The sequence below is a fragment of the Podarcis raffonei genome, chromosome 3 (assembly GCF_027172205.1).
Source record: "Podarcis raffonei isolate rPodRaf1 chromosome 3, rPodRaf1.pri, whole genome shotgun sequence".
Lineage (NCBI taxonomy): Eukaryota > Metazoa > Chordata > Lepidosauria > Squamata > Lacertidae > Podarcis > Podarcis raffonei.
Window position 1 is genome coordinate 98,066,445 of NC_070604.1, and position 23,473 is coordinate 98,089,917.

The 23,473-nt window shown below is 44.5% G+C and overlaps 1 protein-coding gene across 1 annotated transcript in view; it reads right to left on the bottom strand.

The window, feature by feature from the left end:
* Positions 1-23,473, bottom strand: part of SMYD2 (SET and MYND domain containing 2) — a 34,569-nt gene that overhangs the window by 4,937 nt on the left and 6,159 nt on the right. Inside the window, exons 2-10 of the mRNA XM_053383194.1 lie at positions 22,014-22,077; positions 13,470-13,580; positions 11,004-11,064; positions 8,845-8,969; positions 7,755-7,822; positions 6,678-6,780; positions 4,345-4,455; positions 2,303-2,423; positions 222-396 (exon numbers count right to left, since the gene is read on the bottom strand). Of these exons, the coding sequence (XP_053239169.1) occupies positions 222-396; positions 2,303-2,423; positions 4,345-4,455; positions 6,678-6,780; positions 7,755-7,822; positions 8,845-8,969; positions 11,004-11,064; positions 13,470-13,580; positions 22,014-22,077 (939 nt within the window). The remainder of the gene's footprint in view (positions 1-221; positions 397-2,302; positions 2,424-4,344; positions 4,456-6,677; positions 6,781-7,754; positions 7,823-8,844; positions 8,970-11,003; positions 11,065-13,469; positions 13,581-22,013; positions 22,078-23,473) is intronic.

The window sequence follows — 23,473 nt, forward strand, 5'->3', positions numbered from 1 at the left end:
CAGCCCCACTTCCGAAATATGTAAATAATTCAGGAGTTGATTTCTTGGGATAACAAGCACATAATTATCTTGTTTTGCTTCTACCTGCTAGGCTTGGCTTACACAGAAACAGTCATTAATGAGATCAGTTCATTGAATTGGAAGGTGAAGGTGTGTTTGGGTGGGTGTGTTTCTTTAGAGACACTTCATACAAATTACACAGAAAAATTCAGGAACGCTACCTGTATGGTTTGATAATCTTCTGCCCGTAGCGCAAAGCACCCTCCCAGTCTTGCATGTACAGACAGACTCCCATAGCCTGGTACATCATGTGCAGCATGTAAACATTGCTTTCGACAAACACAGCGCCCATCTTGTCCAAGCTAAGCTCGCAAACCTCGAGCAGTTCACTTGGGGGTAAGCCAAAAGTTAAGGAGCGCAGAAAGTAAGCGGGGAACGAATGCCCAGTTATGACTCCAGGGCTACACAGCGGAACACCTGTTCCTTAAAAGCCAAGTCTTCTTAAGCAAAATCACAAGCGTTCCATACAGAAACGTATAGCCCTGCTCCGTTGCAGAAACACACAAGTTGGAAGGGACTTAAGAGCTCGTGTGGTCCAAGTTCCTGCTCCACTCCAGAAGTGCAATGCAGGATGCAAGAAAGACATTCCTGGGCCTCTGATTAGACAAAGGAAGCCCAGGGTATCTGGAGGCAGTTTGTTCCTCTGTTGCATAGACTTTTCTCCTGAGGTTTAGCTTAAAAAACTTGTTTCCTTGCCATTCCCACTGCTCTCCAGGAGCATCAGAAGATAAGCCTGCCCCATCTTTGCCATGACAGCCCTGCAAGTATTTGTTCCTAGCAGATGACATTCAGAGGCAAACTGCATCTGGACATTATTATTAGGTATCTTGGGTGGAGGTCGTGAGCTCGGATAGCTCAACGGTCAGGTGGTGGACTCTTATACCCAGGCATTTCAAAGAGCACATAATTCCATCTTCTCCCACATGATGTTGTAAAATCTACATGAAACTGCTGGCTAAGACTGTCAATGGAATTGGGGGGAAATATTATCAGTCTTAGTCTCTCTCTGGCATTTTCATCAGCTCCCAGGAAGGTTCCGAGCCCCTGTCTGGGATCAGTGATAAGACAATGCAGGCAAACAAGAGGAAATGTAAGCCCATTGAGATAGAGACACTGTTGGGTGGCAGTATTCAGCTTGCTTTGCACTGGGTTGCACGCCCCTCTGAAGCATCAGATATGGAGCTTGGGAGTGAGAATGAAACATGGACCTATTTCCAGGCCCAGACCCACAGACTTCCAATGAGGGGGCTCCACTGCACTGGAGGCCCGACCTCCAGCACAAAGCTACTGCCAGGATAAAGGTAAAGGTAAAGGGACCCCTGACCATTAGGTCCAGTCATGGCTGACTCTGGGGTAGCGGCGCTCATCTCGCTTTACTGGCCGACGGAGCCAGCGTACAGCTTCTGGGTCATGTGGCCAGCATGACTAAGCAGCTTCTGGCGAACCAGAGCAACACATGGAAACACCATTTACCTTCCCGCCAGAGCGGTACCTATTTATCTACTTGCACTTTGAGGTGCTTTCAAACTGCTAGGTTGGCAGGAGCAGGGACCAAGCAACAGGAGCTCACTCCGTTGCAGGGATTTGAACCGCTGACCTTCTGATCGGCAAGTCCATGGCTCTGTGGTTTAACCCTCAGCGCCACCCGTGTCCCACTGCCAGGATAGGACCCTGAAATTTGTTGGATCCTGTACCAGTCCAGCTACTAGAGAGGAAACCCCTCTACACTGTCGACCCTGTTAGTAGGAAGCAACAGGGCTCCATTTGTGGCAGTGACTCTGTTGTTTTGACCATCCTTGGGCTGGGCTAGGATTGCATTACCCACCTGGAATCACCCCACAATTATGTAAAATAACCCCAAAGAAATCTTAAATCAGTGGAGGGTCTCGCACGCACCTACTCTATTAGACTAAAGAGCTTTGCACGCTCCCTTTCTTGCATTGTTGGTCAAAAAAATTACACTCTGGAGCAATTGCAAATCACTTTCTACCTTGCTTTACTGCAGCCAAGTTCAGCTCTAAGGGAAACCAAACCTACTTGCTGGAAAAGAAACTCTGGGGTCGAGAAACAAAGCAAGCGGTGGGGGGAGATGAGAGAGGAATACAGCAGCCTGACGCTGGGGAATTGCATTTTTGGACATGCCTCAACAAAATGAGGCTGCTCAATTGAATCTAAAGTTCAGCTTAAACAGAGAGCACAGATAAGAAAGAGAGCGAGTGAGAAAGAGAACACCAAAGGATATATTTGTAGTGTTTGGCCCTCCTGAATTCCTCAATCACATTTCTGGCATATTTGATCATATCTCGCACGGCTTCTGCTGATGGAGGCTCATTCAGCTTGCGGATTTCCAGTTTATCTTTGTCCTGAGGGAAGAGTTGCGAGAGAGTTACAAGGCCTCCCCCAGCTCCGAGACAAAAAGCAGATCCACACAGAAACCAACAATAGCTGTGCAAAACACACACAGCGAGAGAGAGAGAAAGAGAGAGAGATTATAGGGATATGTTAAAAGAAGAGAACTTAAAACCATGATAAAATTTAACCAGAGTTTCTCACAGAGGACATGAGGGTAGCGCTGTAGCATCTGCATGGGTCCCTGACTGATTATCTCCAGGGACAGCCAATGGATGGCTCTCTGGTGTTGGTGGGCTCTAACTCCCACCAGCCAGCATGGCCACGTTGGTCAAGGATGATGAGAGTTTGAGTCCAGCCGCATTTGGAGGGCACCCTGTTGCCTACCCATGTCTTCCACACACTGTTAGGGTGATAGGAAGCTCCATTATACAGAGTCAGTATTCCCTATCCAACGACACCCTAGGGCTTTAAGCTGGAACCTTTCCAAGCACTGCCTGAAGATGCCACATACTAAAGGGGCTGCTTTGGACCCTGGATGGCGTGAGACTCAAATGCTGCCTGCCAGAAGTGGGTGGAGCCACTGCGCTGAATTCCTGGTGGGTGGGTTGCTGCTGCTTGTATGGGGAGGCCAAGGTGGGGGAGAGGTTGGTGCAGTACGAATGCACCAGCAGGAACACCAGATTGGCTCCGTTGGTGCATTTGCACAGCGGCAACATCCCTCCCAGTGACCCACCTTCTGGGGAGCTAGCATGGTGGCTATTCCCCCTCCCCCAGCAAGCTGATTTCTGGGAGATGTTCCCTTAACACACACACCCTTTCCCCAAATTTCTCAGGTTAATGTCTTGATCATCCCAAATGCTGCATCTGCTCTCTGGAGAGAGGGAGAGATTGTGGCAAAGCTTTATGGGGGGAACAGGGGGTAAGACTGCGCTCAGCCACAGCCCTACTGCAAGGGTGTCAGCGACTGGCTGGACGATGAGGAGTGGTGGGAGGCTTCAGTTGGAGAACTCCCTCGGGAAGCCTCAGAAGAGGAAGGCTCGAAGCCTGGGGGGGACGACGACACTGAAAACAGGTCAGAGGATGAAGGGGGAAGGCCAGAAGGGTTGGATGTTGATGCTTATGCATTAAATTTGTATACTGCCCTATACTCATAGAACAAGCAACAGGCTTCAGTGAGAGAGAGGAAGAGGAGACGGAAAGCACTGCAGACATAGGACAGGCAGCTAGGGAGGAGGTAGGGGGTGAGGCTGCAATAGATTGCAGCAGTCCTACTATATTCATCCCTCCTCCTCCCTCGTCTCCAAGGGCATGGAGGGCCTTGAATGTAGCAGAGCAAAGAGCACAGGGGGAGTTTAAGTCTGCTGGGAAAACAGCCAGACAGAGGGGAGACTTAGGGAGAAATGGGAGGCCCAGATTGTCAATTCAGACAACTGATTTACTGGGGGCCAGTCTTGACCGTAGGTTTCTCTGTCTGTATTCTGTTTCCCTGAATAGAGAATCAACTCTGCTGCTCACCTCTGAGTCTCTGCGCTGATGTGCAGCTGAACCAGCTCTGACAAAGAGTGACCAACATGATAGTTCTTGGGTTCCTCTTTCCACCAGCCCCAGGGAACATGGTCAGTAGTCAGAGATGGCTGGAGCTGGAGCCCAACGGGAGTAACTAATGTGGAGCCCACTACTCCCGCAGTCTAAATGGTTGACTTTGAATAAGCCAGACACAGCTGCACCAATGGGAATTGGAAGCAGGAGGTACGCCATGTCACAGATCTGCTTTAAGGCCTCATATTACAGGCACAATATAGATATTAGATGGTAATAAATGATGATGAGGTAAAGAACCCAAACCAAAAAAAATGCTTTGCCTTTGCTATAAAGTCGAGCTATAAATCTTAATAATAAATAAAGCGTGTGCACTCTATTAAATACAATCACCTTTTTTTTAGTAATGCACTCTCTGCAATCGCAAGTGAAGAAATAGGAATCTCTTAATCGATCATTCCTATCTTCTGTGGGATATAGCAGGTCAATGTAACTGGTAAAAATCTGGAAAAGACAGACGGGTAATATAATAACAGCAGATATTACAACAGATAGATATTAAAATGCTACAGGTTATACATAAACATACACTGATCTACATACTAGTTGCAGTGAGTGGCCAGAAACTTGCTGCATTTGCACAATGCGCCAGGTTTCAGGGCTAAGTCCCAGGAAAATACAGCCCAAGTTCAGTTTGTTTACTACTGATAGAATCTGAAGGTTTTAATGGCTGAACATGTGTCAGCTTAAAGTGGGAAGGTGCACACACAACATCCCTATCCATGCTTGCTCCATTTCTACATTTATTCTGAAGAGGGAGCCTAACTGCATCCAGCTCAGAGGCCTTCCTGCAGTTGGGAACCTGATGTTATCAGATTCCCTGGAGAAGGTTCCAAGCCAGGGGTCAGCAAACTTTTTCAGGATGGGGCCAGTCCACCGTCCCTCAGACCTTGTGGGGAGCCGGACCCACCATCTCCCAAAAGGAGGGGAGGGAAGGGGAAGTTCCACTGCACAACCAAAATTTTGTGCGTCAGCAGATCAGTTTTGTTCGATACCACCAATACTCTTGTTAATAGATGGAGAATAGACTCCTTTGGAAGGTGGTGTACTTTAAGCAGAGGTTGGCTGGCCATCTGCCATGGATGCTTTAGTTGAGATTCCTGCACTGCAGGGGGTTGGACTAGATGACCTCAGGGTTCTATATCATGGCCGGAATCTTGAGATTTGTTTTTGTTGGATTTTGAATTTTGCTGCAAGTCTGAACACAGAAGGGCATATAGGCAGAGACACATTTATTCTAAGCCTCTTTGTGGATGCAAAAAAGTAAACAGCCACTCAGTTTGCTTTGGCTAGCAAAGTATCTTATCTGCCCAGAAGAAGAAGCAAAAGCAGAAGCAGAAAACAGAACTCCAAATACACAAATACATGCAAACTCAAATAATTTTCTTCCGGTTATAAAATAAGAGAGAAAGTTTCAAATGCTGATCTTAAAATTTCTCACCCAAAATATAATACAATTAAAAGGCTACAAGGAAAACTAAACACATATCTGCTCCAGCGCCAACGCATGGTTTTCCATCGAGCCTGCTCTTGTTTGTGTGCATGTGTGTCCTTCACCTTCTCTCAACATGCCCAGGGCAAGTTGATTTTAGTTTGCAGTTGCTTGTTTTTATCCTACAGTGAGTGCATCTCAATTGCTTTTCTCCAGGCAGAAAATATGGAAGCCAATCTAAACACACACGCAGACACACAGAAATCTTGACAGGTTTCCCATGCAGTACCCACATTGAGCCAGAAGGTGGAGGCACAGGCCACACCACAGAGGATAAATCTGTTGCGCTTCTGCGCTAATTGAATGACAGAGAACCTTTTCCAGGAGTTCAATACTCCCTTGATTAGGAATATTCTACCAACTTGTTAACACACACTCTTTCTGTTGGCACTGCTGTTATTCCGTTTAATCGTCTTTATTTTACATAAATGAATAAGTATAAGACATTCAAAGGGAACACGTAAATATTTTCCTGAATAACCCCACAACTGGGATTTCTGGAATGCAGCAAAAGTAAACGATGTCCTCGCCCCTCGTGGGAACGTCAGGTGAGCATGGATCTGTGGGGAAGGGAGTGGTAGTTGTGTGGTGGATTAGTGGAGTGGGCTAGGTTATGAAACAGGCCGGCCTGACATGTTGCAAGCAGTATCTGAAGCTACCCTTGGCCTATTTAAGTGATCTCTTCAAACCTGAGTTCAAGGGGGGGGGGGAAATACCCATGATTCTGTTGCTGAAAAACAGCAGGCCCGTGTTAACCTTTTGCACCATCCTATTTTACATCCAATCCCCATTCCTCAGAGAGAGGAGGATGACATGGTTAAACAACATGCTTAAGAAACACGGGTTAAGTCTGGCTAATACTTGTGGGGAGAAGTGAGGGAGAACTCATGAGGGGGCTGCCATTTTGGAGAGGAGACCTCCTTTAAATACCAGGTGTGGTTTCTGTCAGAGAAAGAAGCCACCATTTCGAGAGGGGGAGGTGCTGGCTCCCAGAGTTTAAAGACCACATCGTCATAACTGGATTCGGAAATGAAGGGGAGAATCCTCAAACGGGGTGTGGAGGATGAGTTTACCACAGAGATGGAAAGACACACCGCAGGTGCACGGCAGGCCCTGTGTTTTACAAACCAGTCCCTCCCCATCCCTTGAAAGCATGCATTCACTGCACAGTTACCTCATCGCCAGCTTCTATCTCCTGCACAGCTCTGACTTCAGCCACGGTCCCTTTGTAGGTGACAATCACGTTGGGGCAACAACTGTGGTTCATGAGCGCCACACTGACAAAAACAAAAGGGCACCCATTTGTTCCATGAGCAGCAATATTGAAGACCACAAGGAAGAGCACTGTATACTGCAGGACTTGCAACCATTACCTGTGTTGAATGGGCTGGTTTGCACATAACACCAAGCCAAACCATGGCTCAGCGCAGATGTGCAAGTGTGAGGGCTCCTGGGGAATGGATCGCACCTGCAGTCCTCCCCATAGTCCTCCTGCTATTACACTCATGGAAAGCAAGCCATAGTTTGGCTTAACATTGTGGAGGCTCATCTCCTCCAGACAAACCTTGGTTAAAGCCTATGGTTTGCTTGGAGTGAAACAAACCGTGAGCTTGGGTTTGGATGGCTCACTAAGGCAAACCATGATTTAGCTCACAGCAGTGCAACAGCAGCAGGACCAGAGCAGTAGCTCAGCAGCCGCAAACGCCTTTCTGGAAACCTGTGCATTTGCAGCAAGCCTGTATTTGATTTAATGTTATGTGCAAAGCAGCTCAAAAGTCTCTTTATGAAGTTTATTATTACAACTGTACGATCAGGGCAAAGTTTGCGAGTTCATGAAGGAATCTCAAAGACAACAAAATGTCTTATCAGCTTATAGAATTCACCTCCACAAGTGAAGTCCTAGGAAACAGCTGCTTACAGCATAGCCACAGCAAAGCACCTTAAAATCTCAACAGTTTCAAGGCAACTACCGTATTGGCCCGAGTATTGGCCCTTTGAGATCCTGGACCACTCAGACCTGGTATACGGTGAGGACCTGGTTCATAAGACAGGCACAGATGTTGAACACGAAGAGGAAGGGAGCCGTGTGCAGGACTCCAAGAGCTGAGAAAGGGATGCCTTGCTCAGCTTTGCAAATAACTTACAGCATTGGGGGATTTTGTTGTTGTTGTTGGAAACTAATTGATAGATCTTAGAAATTGTGTGTGTGTGTTTCCCCCCCTGGAGGAGATACTGCATCTAAAACACTTACTCGGGGAATATCGCTGATCCCAAGTGTGAAAGTTCTTCATCTTCAATTGTGAAGCCGTTACAGTTCACCTGAGAGAAAGGGAAAGACGGAGAGAAATTAAAAATCCGCTGGCTTGTTGAGCATTGCATGCCTAAGTGACCATATTTGTCTGCACCATCCTGATTAATCTGATTAGAATGCTGCTTATTCTTAATCAAGTCTTGCTGCTGAGCGACTAGCTTTATAAGAAGGGAGGTCAGAGTTTGCCTGCAATTTAGTTTTATAGTGGAAGATTAAGGATGTGGCAGCCGGGCTGAGCTGAAGCAGAGTGTGTCAGCATCCTGGAACCAGGTGGGACGAAAAGGCAGCTGAGTGTGTTATTCTCAGTCTCAAAATGACATTCAGTTCCAAGCCGTACCTTCCATTACATCATTTAGACAGCAGCATCTTTTAAAATGTGTATACAACAGCATTCATGTCATGTACTGACATCAAACATTACTATCTCGATGTTTGTAAAAAAAATCATTTCCTAATATATAGTGTTTATGTTTACAATATGTGCTCAGTATGTTTATGTATTGGTCTGCATTTTGTATATCTACTCTATGATACATATTGTTTCTTTTTTAAAGAAAGTCAACAATAAATTAAAAGGGTAAAAGCTAAAGAAAATGGGACTGAGTACTAGGCTATATCAAAAGGGGGGGAAATGAGAACTGCATAGATCACTTCCACACTTTACATTTTTGGGACAAATACTGAAGAAATGTAATATGCAAACATGCATAAAATTATTTGCCAAGGCTTTGGTTTCCAGAACCACTAGGAGGCTTCTAATAGAGGGTTTTTGGGGATGATTCAATTTAGTGCATGCAACACCCTTAAACCATTTTGAAGAAAAGTCCATTCCTCCTGCCCCATCTGACAGAGTTTTGTGGGGCTGGCAAGGCCCAAAATGTGGGATTTATCACACAAAATTGCACACAATTCTAAGCTTCTTTTTCAACCTTACTTCCTGTACTTCTGGTTCAGTGCAAGATCACGTGCTCCCAAAGGTGCCATTTGGATCCAGCCTAACCCCCTACCCCCTTTTTAAAATCCATCTTACTTGACCAAAAAGGACCACAAGAGCTGCATTGTCAGGGTATTCTATATGCTTTGAATAAAAGTGATGGAGAGCCGAGATGTCATTCTGAATCAACTCTCTCTTTTCATTGTCAAGCTTATCGAGATCTGCAAAGGAAAAGAAATCCCTTTTCAATACAAAGACCAATTTACTTGCAGTGAAGTGCAGCGAAGTCTGCTTCAAGACAGGACGCCCTCGAAGAAAAGAGAATCAGTCACAAGAACTCTTCTTTGAACTGCAGGGAGTATCATTTTCCTCCTTGTAGGCCTTGTGGAAGGGAACAATGCCAGGAAGCATCTAACAGCTGGCACATTTCTACCCATATATTAGCTGGGAATAATATTGGCTTATGAAACGCACTGTGTAATCTTTTTGTGTATTTGTCAATGCACCACTAACGAATGCTCAAGTAAGCCACTGAACCACTGAATTAAATGACACCTAATGAAAGGCCTCCCTGTGTGGGAAGAACAGTTCCTCACAGGACATCAAAACTGGGTTTTTACGCTGGTTAAAAAAACAATCAATCGAAAATAAAATATTGATAAATGCCACACCAGACTTCAGTAAATGATAGAGATCCTAGAGTGAGTGTGTGTGTGTGGCAGGAGGGGGGTGGGGGGGGAGAAGATGCAGTGTGGTGTAGTGGTTAAGAGCGGTGGACTCGTAATCTGGTGAACCGGGTTCGCGTATCTGCTCTACCACATGCAGCTGCTGGGTGACCTTGGGCTAGTCACACTTCTCTGAAGTCTCTTAGCCCCACTCACCTCACAGAGTGTTTGTTGTGGGGGAGGAAGGGAAAGGAGAATGTTAGCCGCTTTGAGACTCCTTCGGGTAGTGATAAAGCAGGATATCAAATCCAAACTCTTCTCCCTCCCCCCCCCCATACAGCATAAAAATGTGATCTTGCAGCCCACTTCTGCTCAATTCAGCATCAAGTTGCCTGAAAAAGCGACACATTAAACAACCTAATATGCTAAAGCCAGAAGGTTGGTGGGGTTTTTTTAAAATGGTCTTCCTAAAAATGCAATAAATATAAATGAAGTGGTATTCTTGTCAAAAGCACAAAAGTTGTACATTTATTCCTAGAGATAGCTGCATTTCATGACCGCATCTCAAGGTGTTCCGACTGAGCAGAAGGCAAATCTAAAACATTATAGTTCTCTAATATGTGATTGGTTGTGCTCACTTGTTCCCCTTATTGTCAGCACCGAGGAAGAGAGCAACACTACGAATGCTTGGCAGGCAATTCCAGTTTGCTTAGCCTTCTTAATAGCGGCTCAGTTTTGAGCTCTGCCTTGAGCTGGGGAAATAAGTTCACACACACACACACAGGCCTTCACTCCTCCTTAGATCACCTTTGGAGCATTTGGGATGCGGCAACCGCCGAGGACATGTCAGATTTGACTGGCAGTGACAGATATGCAACTCAACACTGGAGGGCCCTGCAATTAGCCCCAAAGACACTGTCACTATCAAGCAACTGTACCATCACTGACTAGATGCCCCCTGGTAACAATGCTGGCTGTTTTAAAATTTCACATTACAATCCACCAAAGTCACCCGAGTTGCCAGGAAGGCTGTTTTGACAAGACAGAAGTGTAATCAATGGACCAGAATTTCAATTCACTTTTATCCCAAGTTAAGGGGAACAATAGAACCATTGGCGGTGGCAGCAGGGTGGGGGGTAAGGAGAATGGGACACCTTGTTGAGGTAGATATAGAAAAGCACGTGCATAAAATGTTTGTGTATTGCGCTATAATTAGTATATGCAAAGCTATAGAGGCAAAATGCAAACAGCAAGGCCAAAGAGGGTATATATAGCCTGTGACTTTTCCACGAAAACTCACTGTATTCAAGATAAACAATGATAACAGAAGTGATAATGTAACCTTTTGGTACTGTATTGTGTCTGTTTTTTATTGTTTTTGCCTATTGCATTGTATTTTTGATGTACTGTTAGTCACTTTGAGACTTTATCTAAAGAGCGATGAATAAATATCATTCTCAATACTACAGGAAGAGAGAGAGAGAGAGAGAGAGAGATGTAAAAACAGGCAGGTTTTGTTGAACAGCTACAAAATGCTTTCTGAACCCCCTATGGAATAACCCTTGGAGTCTTCCTTTTTTCTATACTTACGGGATTCAAACTCTGTTATAGAAAGGAGCTTTTCTGACTCAGTCCTTCCAGGGTGTGTTTTCTAGTAATGAAGAAAAGAAAAGTGACATTTTCAAAAAATCCCACACACATTCCATCAGCTTATTCACAACTGTCCTTTCTAACACACATACACGCACACTGCCCAGATGAGTCAACAAACTGCACTCTGGTTTAAATCTGCTGACACCCTAGGCCACTATATCCCAAAACTCCTGTGAAAATGCCTGCACAAACAGAACAAGTATTTCTTAATTATTATTTTTAAACGAAAATCGTAATTTCTTTTAGCTGCAGATTTGCAGAAAGCAACTAACAGCAGCAAGCTATTAGAAGGCAGACTTTGCTTTGAGGAAAGTGAATAATCTCAATGTTGACAGAGTTCAAAAGCAACACTCCAGCGTTGGCCTAAGGCCACTTCTTTGTAATCTTGGCCATTAAATATGGGTTTGCAGGTGGCCCAGCAGCTGAGGTTCAGGGACTATGGTTTGCATATTTAGCTTTCATATGGCATGTAGGGCTCCCTCCCACGTCCCTGCAAGCTATAAAAGCACAAATTTATTCCAATGACTTTTCATCATTAAACATCTAATTTTGTTTGTGGATCACCACTAGAGTGTGTTTAAAAAAAATTAAAAAAGAAAGGAAAGGAAAGAAGCACAGGGGGAGTCAGGCAAGCTACCATCCCAGCATGCCTTCAGAGTCCTCTCTCCCCACTGCATCTGGGTCACCCTTATCACAGAAGCAGTTCTCAAAATGTACAGAATTTCTTCAAAGGCCATTGTTTAGGAGGTTTGATTTTTTTAAATCATTATTACAGAGGGGGAGAGAAGTTGGGAGCGTTATGATAACATACAAAGCTGTGACCTTGAAACTTACTGGTCCCACTTTGTTTCCCTGCGAACACTCTATGAGTGAGAGAGAACATGCTTCAGAAAACCACATTTTGCCTTGGGAGAAGCCTCCATAAATAGGGTCAGATTTCCCTCCAGCTTAGAGGGCTTCCTACTTATGGAGACCTGGGCCACATCTATACTGAACATTTAAAGCACTACTATAGTATACTTTAGCAGCCACGGCTCCACCCAGAATCCTGGGAACTGTACTTTGTTAAGGATGCTGAGAGCTGTTAGAAGACCCCTGTTTCCCACGAACTACAACTCCCAGAGTTCCTTGGGAAAAGATATTGATTGGAACAGAATGTCTGCCAGCAATGCTGCAGTTGATTGCAGATCCGACATTGAGCAGTGAGTTCATGTAGATGGCCTTCAAGGTCCCTTCCAACACTGTAATTCTATGGATTTTATCTATTAATTATTAAATTTATATACGTCCGAAGATTCTGGTTCTACTTCAGGGCAGTTCATAAGATAACACCACAAAATAAATAGTTTAAAAAGAAGATGAATACCCACACCCAACACAGTTAAAAAGGCTGTAGAGTATTCATCAGCCAAGGGACTGGGAGAAGAGGAACATTTTGAGGCACCTAAAGATGTATAATGAAGGCATCAGACGGACCTCCCTGGGAAGAACATTCCACAAATGAGAAGCCACTGCAGAAAAGGCCCGTTCTTGTGCTGCTGCCCTCCCAACCTCTTGTGGAAGAGGCACACAAAGAAGGGATTTAGAGCAGGATCACAGAGTCCAGGTTGGTTTATATGGGGAGAGGTGGTCTTTAAGGTATTGCAGTTCCTCTGGATCCTTCCCTGTTTTTAAGTACAAGTGGTCCGTTCTTCCCTGAAAGGTGTCCTTTCCATCTGGGAAGGACATATTGCCACAGAGGCTTCATTTCCTAGTGAGAGGAGCATCTGGTTGAGTCTTCAGCCTGGGGAACAAGATTGTCCTGGGTCAAGCTGCCAAGAAGCCCATGTGTATGTAATGTCATATGTGAAGGAACCAATAGCCTCCAGACAGCTGGACTGCAGAGAATCTGGCCAAAACAGACAGAAGAATTTGGAATTCACGGCAACACGGCCATAATGAGCATCTGAAACAGAGGTTTGTGCAGTTCCCCTAATAAACCCTGTTTCACTGAGCTTCACATCAACGTTATGCAATGCAAAAAACACTGTGTGAACTGCTTGCAGTCAAGTCTTGTGCCCGAGGACATTGGGAATAAAAGGTGCTATTACATTTGTAAGGCTTTGCTTTCCAAAGACTTTGCGCAAAGCATGTTTGACGGAGAAATTCAATGAAGAACGAGGGAGGTGACTTAATAGATGGAAAGGGTTCAAGAGCACAGTACTTCAAGAGGTTCTTAAGCACAAACACTGCAGATGCTTCAACTACTCATGTTAGGAGCAACTGCCGGCATATACACAAACAAGATGTTGTGAAGCGACTTTGCACCGGAGGCTACTGGAGCACACAGTCACTTCCCTGGCTCTCTCCATCTCCAAACAAAACAAAACAGAAATCTGGCCGAAGTCTTTGGGTCCTGCTCACCTGTTTGGCAATAATCCTTGCAGTGAGTCTCACAGTCTCTGAGGGATTCCAGTTCTGCCCAAACACACACATGGCCGAGCATTCCAGCTTGTGCAGGGGCCAGTCCTGTTTCTGGAAGATTAAACAGGCATTTTTAAAAAAAAAAAAAATCAACATTGCAGATTTGTGCTTTGCAAATGAGAAGAGGATGCCCTGCGCCCCACCTGGGCCTGGAGGTCAAGTGAAATGTGTTTCCTCTAGGACACTTGCTAAAGTCAGCTAAGGATGGAACCAATCGGAAGATAAAAGAGCTATTTCATGAGGTTGTTTTTAACATGCTCCAAAACTATATGTTATAAAAGTCACACCCTAGACTAGTTAAGAATGCAGGAAAAGCCTTACCAGATCAGACCTAAGGCCCATCAATTCCAGCACCATGCTCTCCCAGTAGCTGACTAGAGGCTTATGAGAAGTCTTCAAGCAGGACATGAAAGCAAGAGTGCTCTCCCTGCCTGTGATTCCCAGCGACTGGTATTCAGAGGCATATCCTGAGCATGGTCATCATGTCTGGTAGCTGTTGACAGCTTTATCCTTCAATGAATCGGACCAATCCTCTTTTAAAGTCATCTAAGTTGGTGGCCATCACTACTAGTTGCAAGGTCACAGATCAAGAGCAGTGTTGCGGATTTGGCTGCCAGCTGGCCTGGAGCCTGGAGAAGTCAGATTCACTACCCACTCAAACCGTTCAGCCTCCCCACATTCCCATCTCTTGCAAAGGACTCTTGACATGCTCTCTGCTTGCCCTCCCCCCCCCGCATCCTCCACAGCCTCTGCTTCCATTTCATGACCCACCCACTAACTAACTCTCCAAGGATAGACACTACTGACAAAATACTCAATGAGACCTATAGATGACCTAGCATTTTTCTTCTGAATGAGAATGCAAAACAAACACAACTGTCCTGCAGCTGCAGCTCATCCCTTAGCCAAGGACCTGGGAATGGGGAGATGCTGCAGTTCCACCACAGGGCAAATACTCTGCATTCAAAGGTGTCAGGTTCAATCCTGGCATCTCCAGGCAGGGCTGGGAAATACCCTCGTCTGAAACCCTAAAGTGCTACTGCAACCCAGTGTAGATAATACTGACCTGGATGGATCAATAGCCTGGCTTGATACAAGGCAGCTTCCTAAGAGCTTGTCCTTCTGAAATAAATGCTATCTAAGCCCATGTATCTATTGGGTAGGCCACAACAGTCAAACTGAGCTATCTAATGACAATGACTTGGTTGAAGTCACTGGATTAAGTTCTTTATACCTAGAGTATTATGGACATAACAAACACAAAAATTAAATGGGCAAATTTTGGAAGTACCAAGAGTTGTCAAGAAATAAGCATAAGAGCCAAAGATGAGCCTTTTTGGACTAGGCCAAAGGCCTACGTGAAGTCCAGCATTCAGTTTCCCACCAGCAAATGGATGGTGACCATTCAGAAACCTGATTGTGTGGGAAATATTTCCCAGAAATCTCCACTTATATTTGCCAAATAAGCAATCATAATAAAGCTCTGTGTGTGTGTGTGTGTGAGAGAGAGAGAGAGAGACTGAAAAGGGCTTTATTTCATGGTCACAATATCTGACACTTGACCAGAAAGGAAGTTGTCAAGTAGCAGCTTAGATTCTTCACTAAACAATCAACATTTTGGTACACAAGGGGTAGAATACCACATTCCGCACTTGGGTTTGTACTTCCGAAAAAAGAAAAAGAAAAAGAAAAAAAGGTTAAGGAAGATACAAAATTGACAATGCCAATATGTCCTTCCAATGTTCCGTCCTGACCCTTTGATTCTTTAAGCATAGTTAATTAAAATTTTTCCTCAGGCAGAATCCGACTGAGCTATGTGAACTAGTAAGGTGGTTAAAGGGACAAGATATGGCTGAATTGTGCAAAACAAGATAAAAGCCAGGAATATTGCAGAAGAGGGGAGCAGTGTCTGAGTAATACCTGGCATGGAAAGACTGTGACAGCAGCCTTTTTAGTGATCACAGCAGGACCGCATTTAACATTCTTTTCCACAATTTTTCTAAGCCGTTTGACTGGTAGCGGGCAGCATTGTTCTAGCCAACTCCCCAGTGCTGTATTAACGACACTGTAGGTTCAAGGGGGTGGGGGTGGGGACTATGCAGACAATATTTCTCTCTGATTTAAGGACAGAATGAGAAAATGTCTGGAAAAGCAAGTTTGCTAGGGCACCTGCTTTTATAAAAATCAAAGCGGAAGCATGAGCTACCTCCATTGGGTTCTTCAAAATGGCTTCCATCGGCTACAGATGTGCAAGAAGCCTATAGGATTCTAATACAATAACAAAAGTCCCCGGAAGCCAATACTTTGAATGAATCTGTGGGGCTGGGGCGGGGAATCTCCCACAGATGGCCTCAAAGCTAGCCTATGTGTTCTAGGCATGTCTACATGGAGGAAAGGTCAAAGGGGCAGGGGAAGATTTCTAGAATGAACGAGCGAAATTCTCACTTTTAAAAAAGAGAATAAAAAACTCATGTAATTTTCGTATTGCTCTTTTCACAAATTGGACTGGTGCCAAAACACATTTGGAGAGCCTAACATCCTTGATTCCACGTAACAGAGCCAAGGACACTATTCATAAAACTGGTGCTCTCAAGTGTGAAAATTTAGACTCAATCAACCCTTGACATTATATAAAAAGCAGAATAGTGGCCCAGGGGAGGGAAGGTGAATTTACATTTCTGATTACCATTCTTCTTATTTCTGTCTGTTTAGTTCTTCAAAATTAGGTTGGCAACATAGCTTTGCAGCCCTGAGGATAAGAAGAATGCCATGTATACAGAAAAGTGTGATTCTCACCTTTCTGAAAGGTTTGTTCACACTGTATTATTCCATTCCCCCCCCCCGCCAAGTTTCCCTAAGAGTTGGTTTCCACATGAGCTTTCACATGACACAGAAAACCAATGGAATATAATGCATGTTCAGCGCTCATTCCTGTGTTATTTGAGTCCAGAAAAAACCCAGTTTGCTGTCTCCTTAACCTGGAAAACTCACGGGAGTAAATTTGGGGCTGTATACCAGCATGCAGTTCTTTTTTTGCCATTTTCATGGGTGACTCATAAGGGAACAGAAGCACAGATGTGCGGAAAGAGTGGGGGAGTAGTGACGCTGTCCATTCGTTGTTGTGACACATCACACTCACTGGTGTGGGTGAAATTTAGCAAATCAGTCAAAAAGCCACATTACACAGCTGGTTCGACAGCATGAAAGGAACACCAGAAAAGGAACCAAAGTACCAGCATTACAGTTGGGAAAACCAGTGCAAGATTCCCCACATCTGAATGCGCCCTTACTTATTCACCACAACTGAACCTACAGCAGGGGTGGAGAATCTGGGGCTGTGCAACACTGCTGAACTACAACTCCCATCATCCTTGGCCCTCAGCCATGCTTGCTGGCAAGGTTTTTTACGCAACTGGATGCAAAATGTAGTGTTGAGGGGAAACTGTGCAGCTGAAAAATGTGCCATTGGAAAATAGGGGAGGTAGATCAGATACCTGAGGAACACCATGCACACAAATTATATAATGTGCTCTGCTTCAATACTTAAACTGCCCAAACCATATTTAAACAAGCCACCTTTTTGAGCAGAACCTCCTTTTCTTCACCGTCATCTCCGGGCAGTTAATGCTTTGCCACATCCTTGCAAATACACTTAAAGTACTCTGAGTGTGTGTGCGTGTGCATGCCTAAGGCAGATTCATAAGTGAATTATCTATGTATAGTAGGTAAGAACTGCTCACTGCTATGCAGAAACCATCACTAATACAGTGGTACCTTGGTTCTCAAGCATCTTGGAAGCCAAATATTGCGGTTTTCGGAAGCCGAAAACCCGGAAGTAAATGCTTCCATTTTCGAATGTGCATGGGAAGTCGAATGGATTCTGCTGCGGTTTTTTTTCCAGTTTTCTCCATTGAAACTGCAGGCTGCCCTTTGCGCCTCGGTTTTCGAATGTTTCGGAAGCCAAATGGTCTTCCAGAACGTATTACGTTCGAAAACCGAAGTACCACTGTATAAGCAAGGAGCTAAGCAAGCTTTGTGTTCATTTGGAGCTTTTTTGTGGGGGGGGGGGTGTCTGAAAAGGAGTTTGCACAGTTGGAAAACCTGCTTTAAACCTCCCTACCAAGCTTGCTGAGGCTGATGGGAGTAGAGGCGCAACAGCATCTACAGGTTTGCCATCCCTGATCTACAGGATTGGCCTGTCATTTAAAAGCTTTCCTACAGGGTCTATCAATATTATGAGGATTTAATACATGTGGGTTAAACCACAGAGCGTAAGGCTTGCCGATCAGAAGGTCGGCAGTTCGAATCCCTGTGACGGGGTGAGCTCCCGTTGCTCGGTCCCTGCTCCTGCCAACCTAGCAGTTCGAAAGCACAAAGTGCAAGTAGATAAATAGGTACTGCTCTGGCAGGAAGGTAAACAGCGTTTCCGTGTGCTGCTCTAGTTCGCCAGAAGCGGCTTAGTCATGCTGGTCACATGACCCGGAAGCTCTATGCCGGCTCCCTTTGCCAGTAAAGCGAGATGAGCGCCACAACCCCAGTCGTCCGCGACTGGACCTAATGGTCAAGGGTCCCTTTACCTATTTACTTGTGCATATATTTTTTTAAAGGTAAGTCATACCCTGGGGTCTTTTTATTTGCCACACAAAGGCACAAGCATTTTAGTAAATGACTATGCCAGGAAACAAATTCACTGAATGCTTCTGTTATCACTTCTGAATATTTTGATGCTCTTTAAAAACAAAGAACCAAAACTACCCACATTATCTGTCAAGGTGGCCTCTTGAGGAAGTTAACAGGCATATTAGTGGAAGCACAAAATGGTTGGAAAAGAAGGGGGGAACCTCCCACCCCCTTTCCCATTATGTTTTCTTTTCTTTTGAGAGCTTCTTCAAACATTGAAAGAGAAAAAAGACAAATAAAGGGCTGCATCCACTATAATTAGCTGACCTCAACTTATTAAGAATTGAATAGAGGTGTTTTATAGTAGGAAAAAACAGCCTGTGTCCCCAAGACTTAGTTCATCATATCTACACTTGTAAAATGCTGCCCTCTCAAAGTACTTATCTACAGTGCTGTTAACAGCCAGTTTCTGAGGTGGAATAAAAAGAAGACGGCACTAGGTCTAATGCTCCTTTGACCCAAAATTTATTGTTACTATTTTAGATAAATAGCTGTGCATGTTATCTGAATTCAATTGGGGTTGTTAGCCAGCTTTGATCCGTCAATTGTGAAAGGCAGAATGGAACCAACTAGCTATCAAGCTAGTTCTCCTATCAAGACCACCACGATGCAAATGAAAGAAAAGAAAGCTCAACAAATATGATCAAGGGGATGGGAAAAGTTGCAGCATTTGGGATGTTTTAGTTTAGAGAAAATGTAAGGGTTGACTGTGTAATGTGAAGAAAACCAAAGCAAAGAGCGTGCATTTTCATGGAGGTACGAAAGGGAAACATTTGCTATACAACAGAGTCTTACAAGTTCAATATCAAGGCCCCAATGCCCTTCTCGGCTGCAAAACAGAATTGCTGAGCCACTAAAAAAAAACCTAAAAAAAAAAACCAAACCACCACCCAAAGTCTTTGAAGAAGATAAAGATGAAAATGTGATACAGATTGTCTGTGCAGCACATAGTCAGCAGAGACTAGGTTCTAAGGAACACAATGCTTGAAGGTAACTTTGAAAAAGAATTCGGTGTTGGCAATGTTCTTACAGTACTTTGGAAGAAGCCCCCAAATGCTGAAGAGAAGCATTCTACCAAGTGAGGAGCAAAAAACAACAACCCGTAAGCATTTCATACAGTGTGATGAAAAAGGCACGATCAATACTGGTATGTTCAAAATATAAAGATCAAGTCTCTTGAAGTCCTATTGAATAAAGCATTACATCGCACATGATGACCCGAAGGGCTTTATGAAATTATTATATAATTGCACATCTTAAGACCTGGATATAAATCTCAACTCTCCTGCAACTTTTTAATGTCCAGAGGGCCTGATAGAAGAACCCTTCATTCTTGGAAGGCTGCTTTGTTACAACTGCCTTGCAGGCGCCGTGGGAAGCACTCACTTTGAGCAGGCAAGCGCAGGAACGTAGGACAGTCTGCAACTCGGGGTTTAGGAATGTATGGCCCAGAACTCCAACTCCCATCATCTCTGACTACTGGGCCGTGTTGGCTGGAGCTGATGGGAGTTCACGGCATTGGGGATAGCCACACATTTCCTAGCTAGGGCAAGTCCTGAGGGCCAGAAGGAATGACTTGGAGGGCCACATTTGGCCAGTGGATGTGAGGTTTTTTCTCCACTCCTGAGTATCAGCTTCCTCTCTCCCATTCTCCTCCAATTCTCTTAAAAGGAATAATTATTTGGATCAGCTAGTGAAAATGATGGGCAGCATATTCAGGGGACACACACACACACACACACACAATTAAGGAGAGAGGAGCATGCCTGCTTAGCTAAAACTAGATGATTCTGACCATAGTGGCAGGACTTGGAAATATGGCTTCAGCTCCCACCTGATCCATGAAGAGGCTGGCGAAATCAGTCAAAATGCATATTCCTGCATTGAAAGCAAAGGGGCAAATATGTATGTCAAGGCCAATGTCTCTACAGTGGAGAAAACAGCAGCAGAAAAAGGGGGGGAGGGTGATATATTCTGAACACAGAATATGAGTTCAGCTCTTTGTTTTGTTTCAAATGGGTAATTTTAAAGACGACGCCACCTGCCATTTTTGCACCAAAAAGACAGGATGAAAACGCTGTATTAGTCATAAATATTCAATTTGGTGCCATAATATGGGGGGGGGGAGTTGGCAAAAATAAAATATGACTAACTGTTCACATGACAACCCTTTCTGAGGTAGATAGAGCACTATCAAGTAACCTGTGCAACCTTTTCATATAGCGACACCTTCCAACAACCAATTTACATCCCGGTGATGTTTCTAACCTCAAAAATGGCTGTGTGGATTAGCTCCAATGTGGCCCCGCAGGAATCTTTATCTGGCTCCTGGGACTCCGCCCTCCTGAGCCACGCCCTCTACCCCAGGCCACGCCCCTCGCCAGCCTTGCCTCACAGCTTCCTGGAGTGTTTTCGCCTGGAATGTGTCCTTGAATGCTTGAGAATCACTCTTTCTTGTCTGGATAAAGGATAGAGAGGGGTGTGTACAGAACCTAGACTACCGTACAAAGAAAAAGTAAAATGAAGTGTTTTCGCTGGGCATGAATGTGTCCTTGATCTGAGATAATGCCTCTTGCTTGCCTAGATGGAGAGCAGAGGTGTGTGAGAGCATGTAGACAAAGAAGTTTACTGTTCAAAAGTAGCATTTACATCCATTGTTTGGACCTCTTTTGCCTCTTGCCCTGCCCGCTGCTAGCATGCCCTCCCTACCCACCAGATGTTTCCATAGAAAGTATATCTCTCGATCTGAAAAAAAAGGTCCTCACCCCTGAATTAGCTCAGAGGACTAGAACACCAAACACACTTCAGAAATGACAAATGCAACCCTGGGGTTTTTATTAATGATCCCAGGTGGGTAAGTGCCAGAGTAGCAAGGGAAAGAAACACTTAATAAGGTTAGAGGCCTTTGCTTTTGTGCATTAAAGTTTTGCCCCCACTAACTGTTAATTACTCTAAATGGGTCTACTTGCAGCTTCCTTTGCCCCTGTAATGAATGCATATGACTAACCAAGTGAAAGCACAGTTGGTTTCTAAGCACGCTATTATTATTAGCAGCAGCGGTGACTGTACATTTGTAAACAGATTCCTTCCCTTCCCCGCAAAAGCTAAATCCAGCCTTTATTTCTGATTGCTCAGCTAGGCACAAGCTTCCTCACCAGCTTAGTGAAATAACGTTAAGCCATCTGGTATGTTTAAAGCAGGCAGAAGCTTCTGAAGCAATTAGGACCATGTAGCAGTCTACTAATCTAATGGTTCAGCGATACTATGACCCAGCACAGATGATCCTCTGTGACTCATTATGGCAATTTCAAAATTCCTAGAATTATTCAGGCCACGGCTATGATTCCACAGTGGCACCGTCCCTCGGCAGCAAACTCCTTTCCTCTCTCAGCTAAGAACCCATTTGAATCCATAAATCCTTGCTATTTACCGTATTTTTTGCTCTATAAGACTCACCTTTTCCCTCCTAAAAAGTAAGGGGAAATGTGTGTGCGTCTTATGGAGCGAATGCAGGCTGTGCAGCTATCCCAGAAGCCAGAACAGAAAGAGGGATTGCTGCTTTCACTGCGCAGCGATCCCTCTTCTGTTCTGGCTTCTGAGATTCAGAATATTTTTTTTCTTGTTTTCCTCCTCCAAAAACTAGGTGCGTCTTGTGGTCTGGTGCGTCTTATAGAGCGAAAAATACGGTACCTATTGTAAACTGCCCTGGACATTTTTTTTTAGATTGAAGGAAGGTATGAAAACATTTGGAATAAAATAGAAGCAATGCCCTTTTTTGCCCATCATGGTTCCTGTGACACTCACCTGGCATTCTACGTTGCAGTAAAAAGCCTGCTTGCATCTTCCACACCTGGACAAGCCTTCTTTCCTTAAAAAGAGACAACGCACACAATTGTCATGCCTCTCCGGTGACAATCATTTAATAAAAATACTATGGCCATTAGCATTCCAGCATGCAGAAGCTGACCTGGTCAATAGGCATGGGACCCATATGGTCACTGAATCATAGAATTGTAGAGTTGAAAGGGACCACAAGGGTCATCTAGTCCAACCCCCTGCAATGCAGGAATCTTTTGCTCAACATGGTATTCGAACCCATGACCCTGAGGCTAAGAGTCTCATGCTCTACCAACTGAGCTATCATGCAAGATCTCAGATGGCATCTTATAACTGTTTTTAAACTGGGGGGTGGGCTGGAGAGAGGAATTATCCTGTAAACCAGGGGGGATGATTCAATTATATTCACTTCTAAACATGAAAAAGTGGTTCTGTGCACCAGCCTTTTCCTCTCCTCTTCGAGCATGAGTTTGTCAAGCTATCATATAAAAAGAAAGAGCTATCCCTGGAGCTCACAGTTATCACTTTAATTGCATTGTGCACACTGCAAATGACTGAATCTAACAGGCACGATGATATAATTTGCTTCTTGGCAAATAAAAGTAATATACTTTGTTTAATCTGCTAATTTGCGGAGAAGCTCAAAGGCTCCCTTTTTTTGTGTCTATTTAACACTGGGGCGTGCTTACATAAAAGAAAACAATTGTAACAACCCCAGTCCCTGAAGCCGTAAATGCTAGAGAAAGTTATTTAACATGCTGAGTTTTCTGCAACCAAGGCACTAAATTAGCGGCCCTCTTTCTGAGCACAGTTTTCTATACAATGGATAAACTGTGAAGCTGTTTTTTTATATATATAAACGTCATCTCCCTTTGGGACACCTCTTCACAGTGGCTGCAAGAGGAAGTTATCGAGCTTAGTTCCAGAGCACGCTGCATTGCAGCAAACCTACTGTGCTATATACTGCAATGCAACACATTACACCTGAGTGCCGTCATAGGGATCTCCCTATGGTCACAGCCAAGCAACCTCCCAGATATATTTACAAAACAGTGCTCCACAAGCATCTCAACTTAAACTTAAGATATTGTAGCAAGACAGCTGTTAGGCTACTGCGGGTTGGACTATCGCTATGAGTTTGCCTTGAAAGCAGTGTCTGAGCACAGTCTGGGATTTCACAGTAGGGTACAGTTGTACCTTGGTTTTCGAACACCTTAGTTCCTGAACGTTTTGGCTCCTGAACATTGCAACCATGAAAGTGACTGTTCTGGTTTGCAAACTCTTTTTGGAAGCTGAAGGTCCGACGGGGCTTCAGTGGCTACTGATTGGCTGCAGGAGCTTCCTGCAGCCAATCAGAAACCGTGCTTTGATTTTTAAACGTTTTGGAAGTCTAACGGACTTCCAGAATGGATTCCACTTGACTTCCA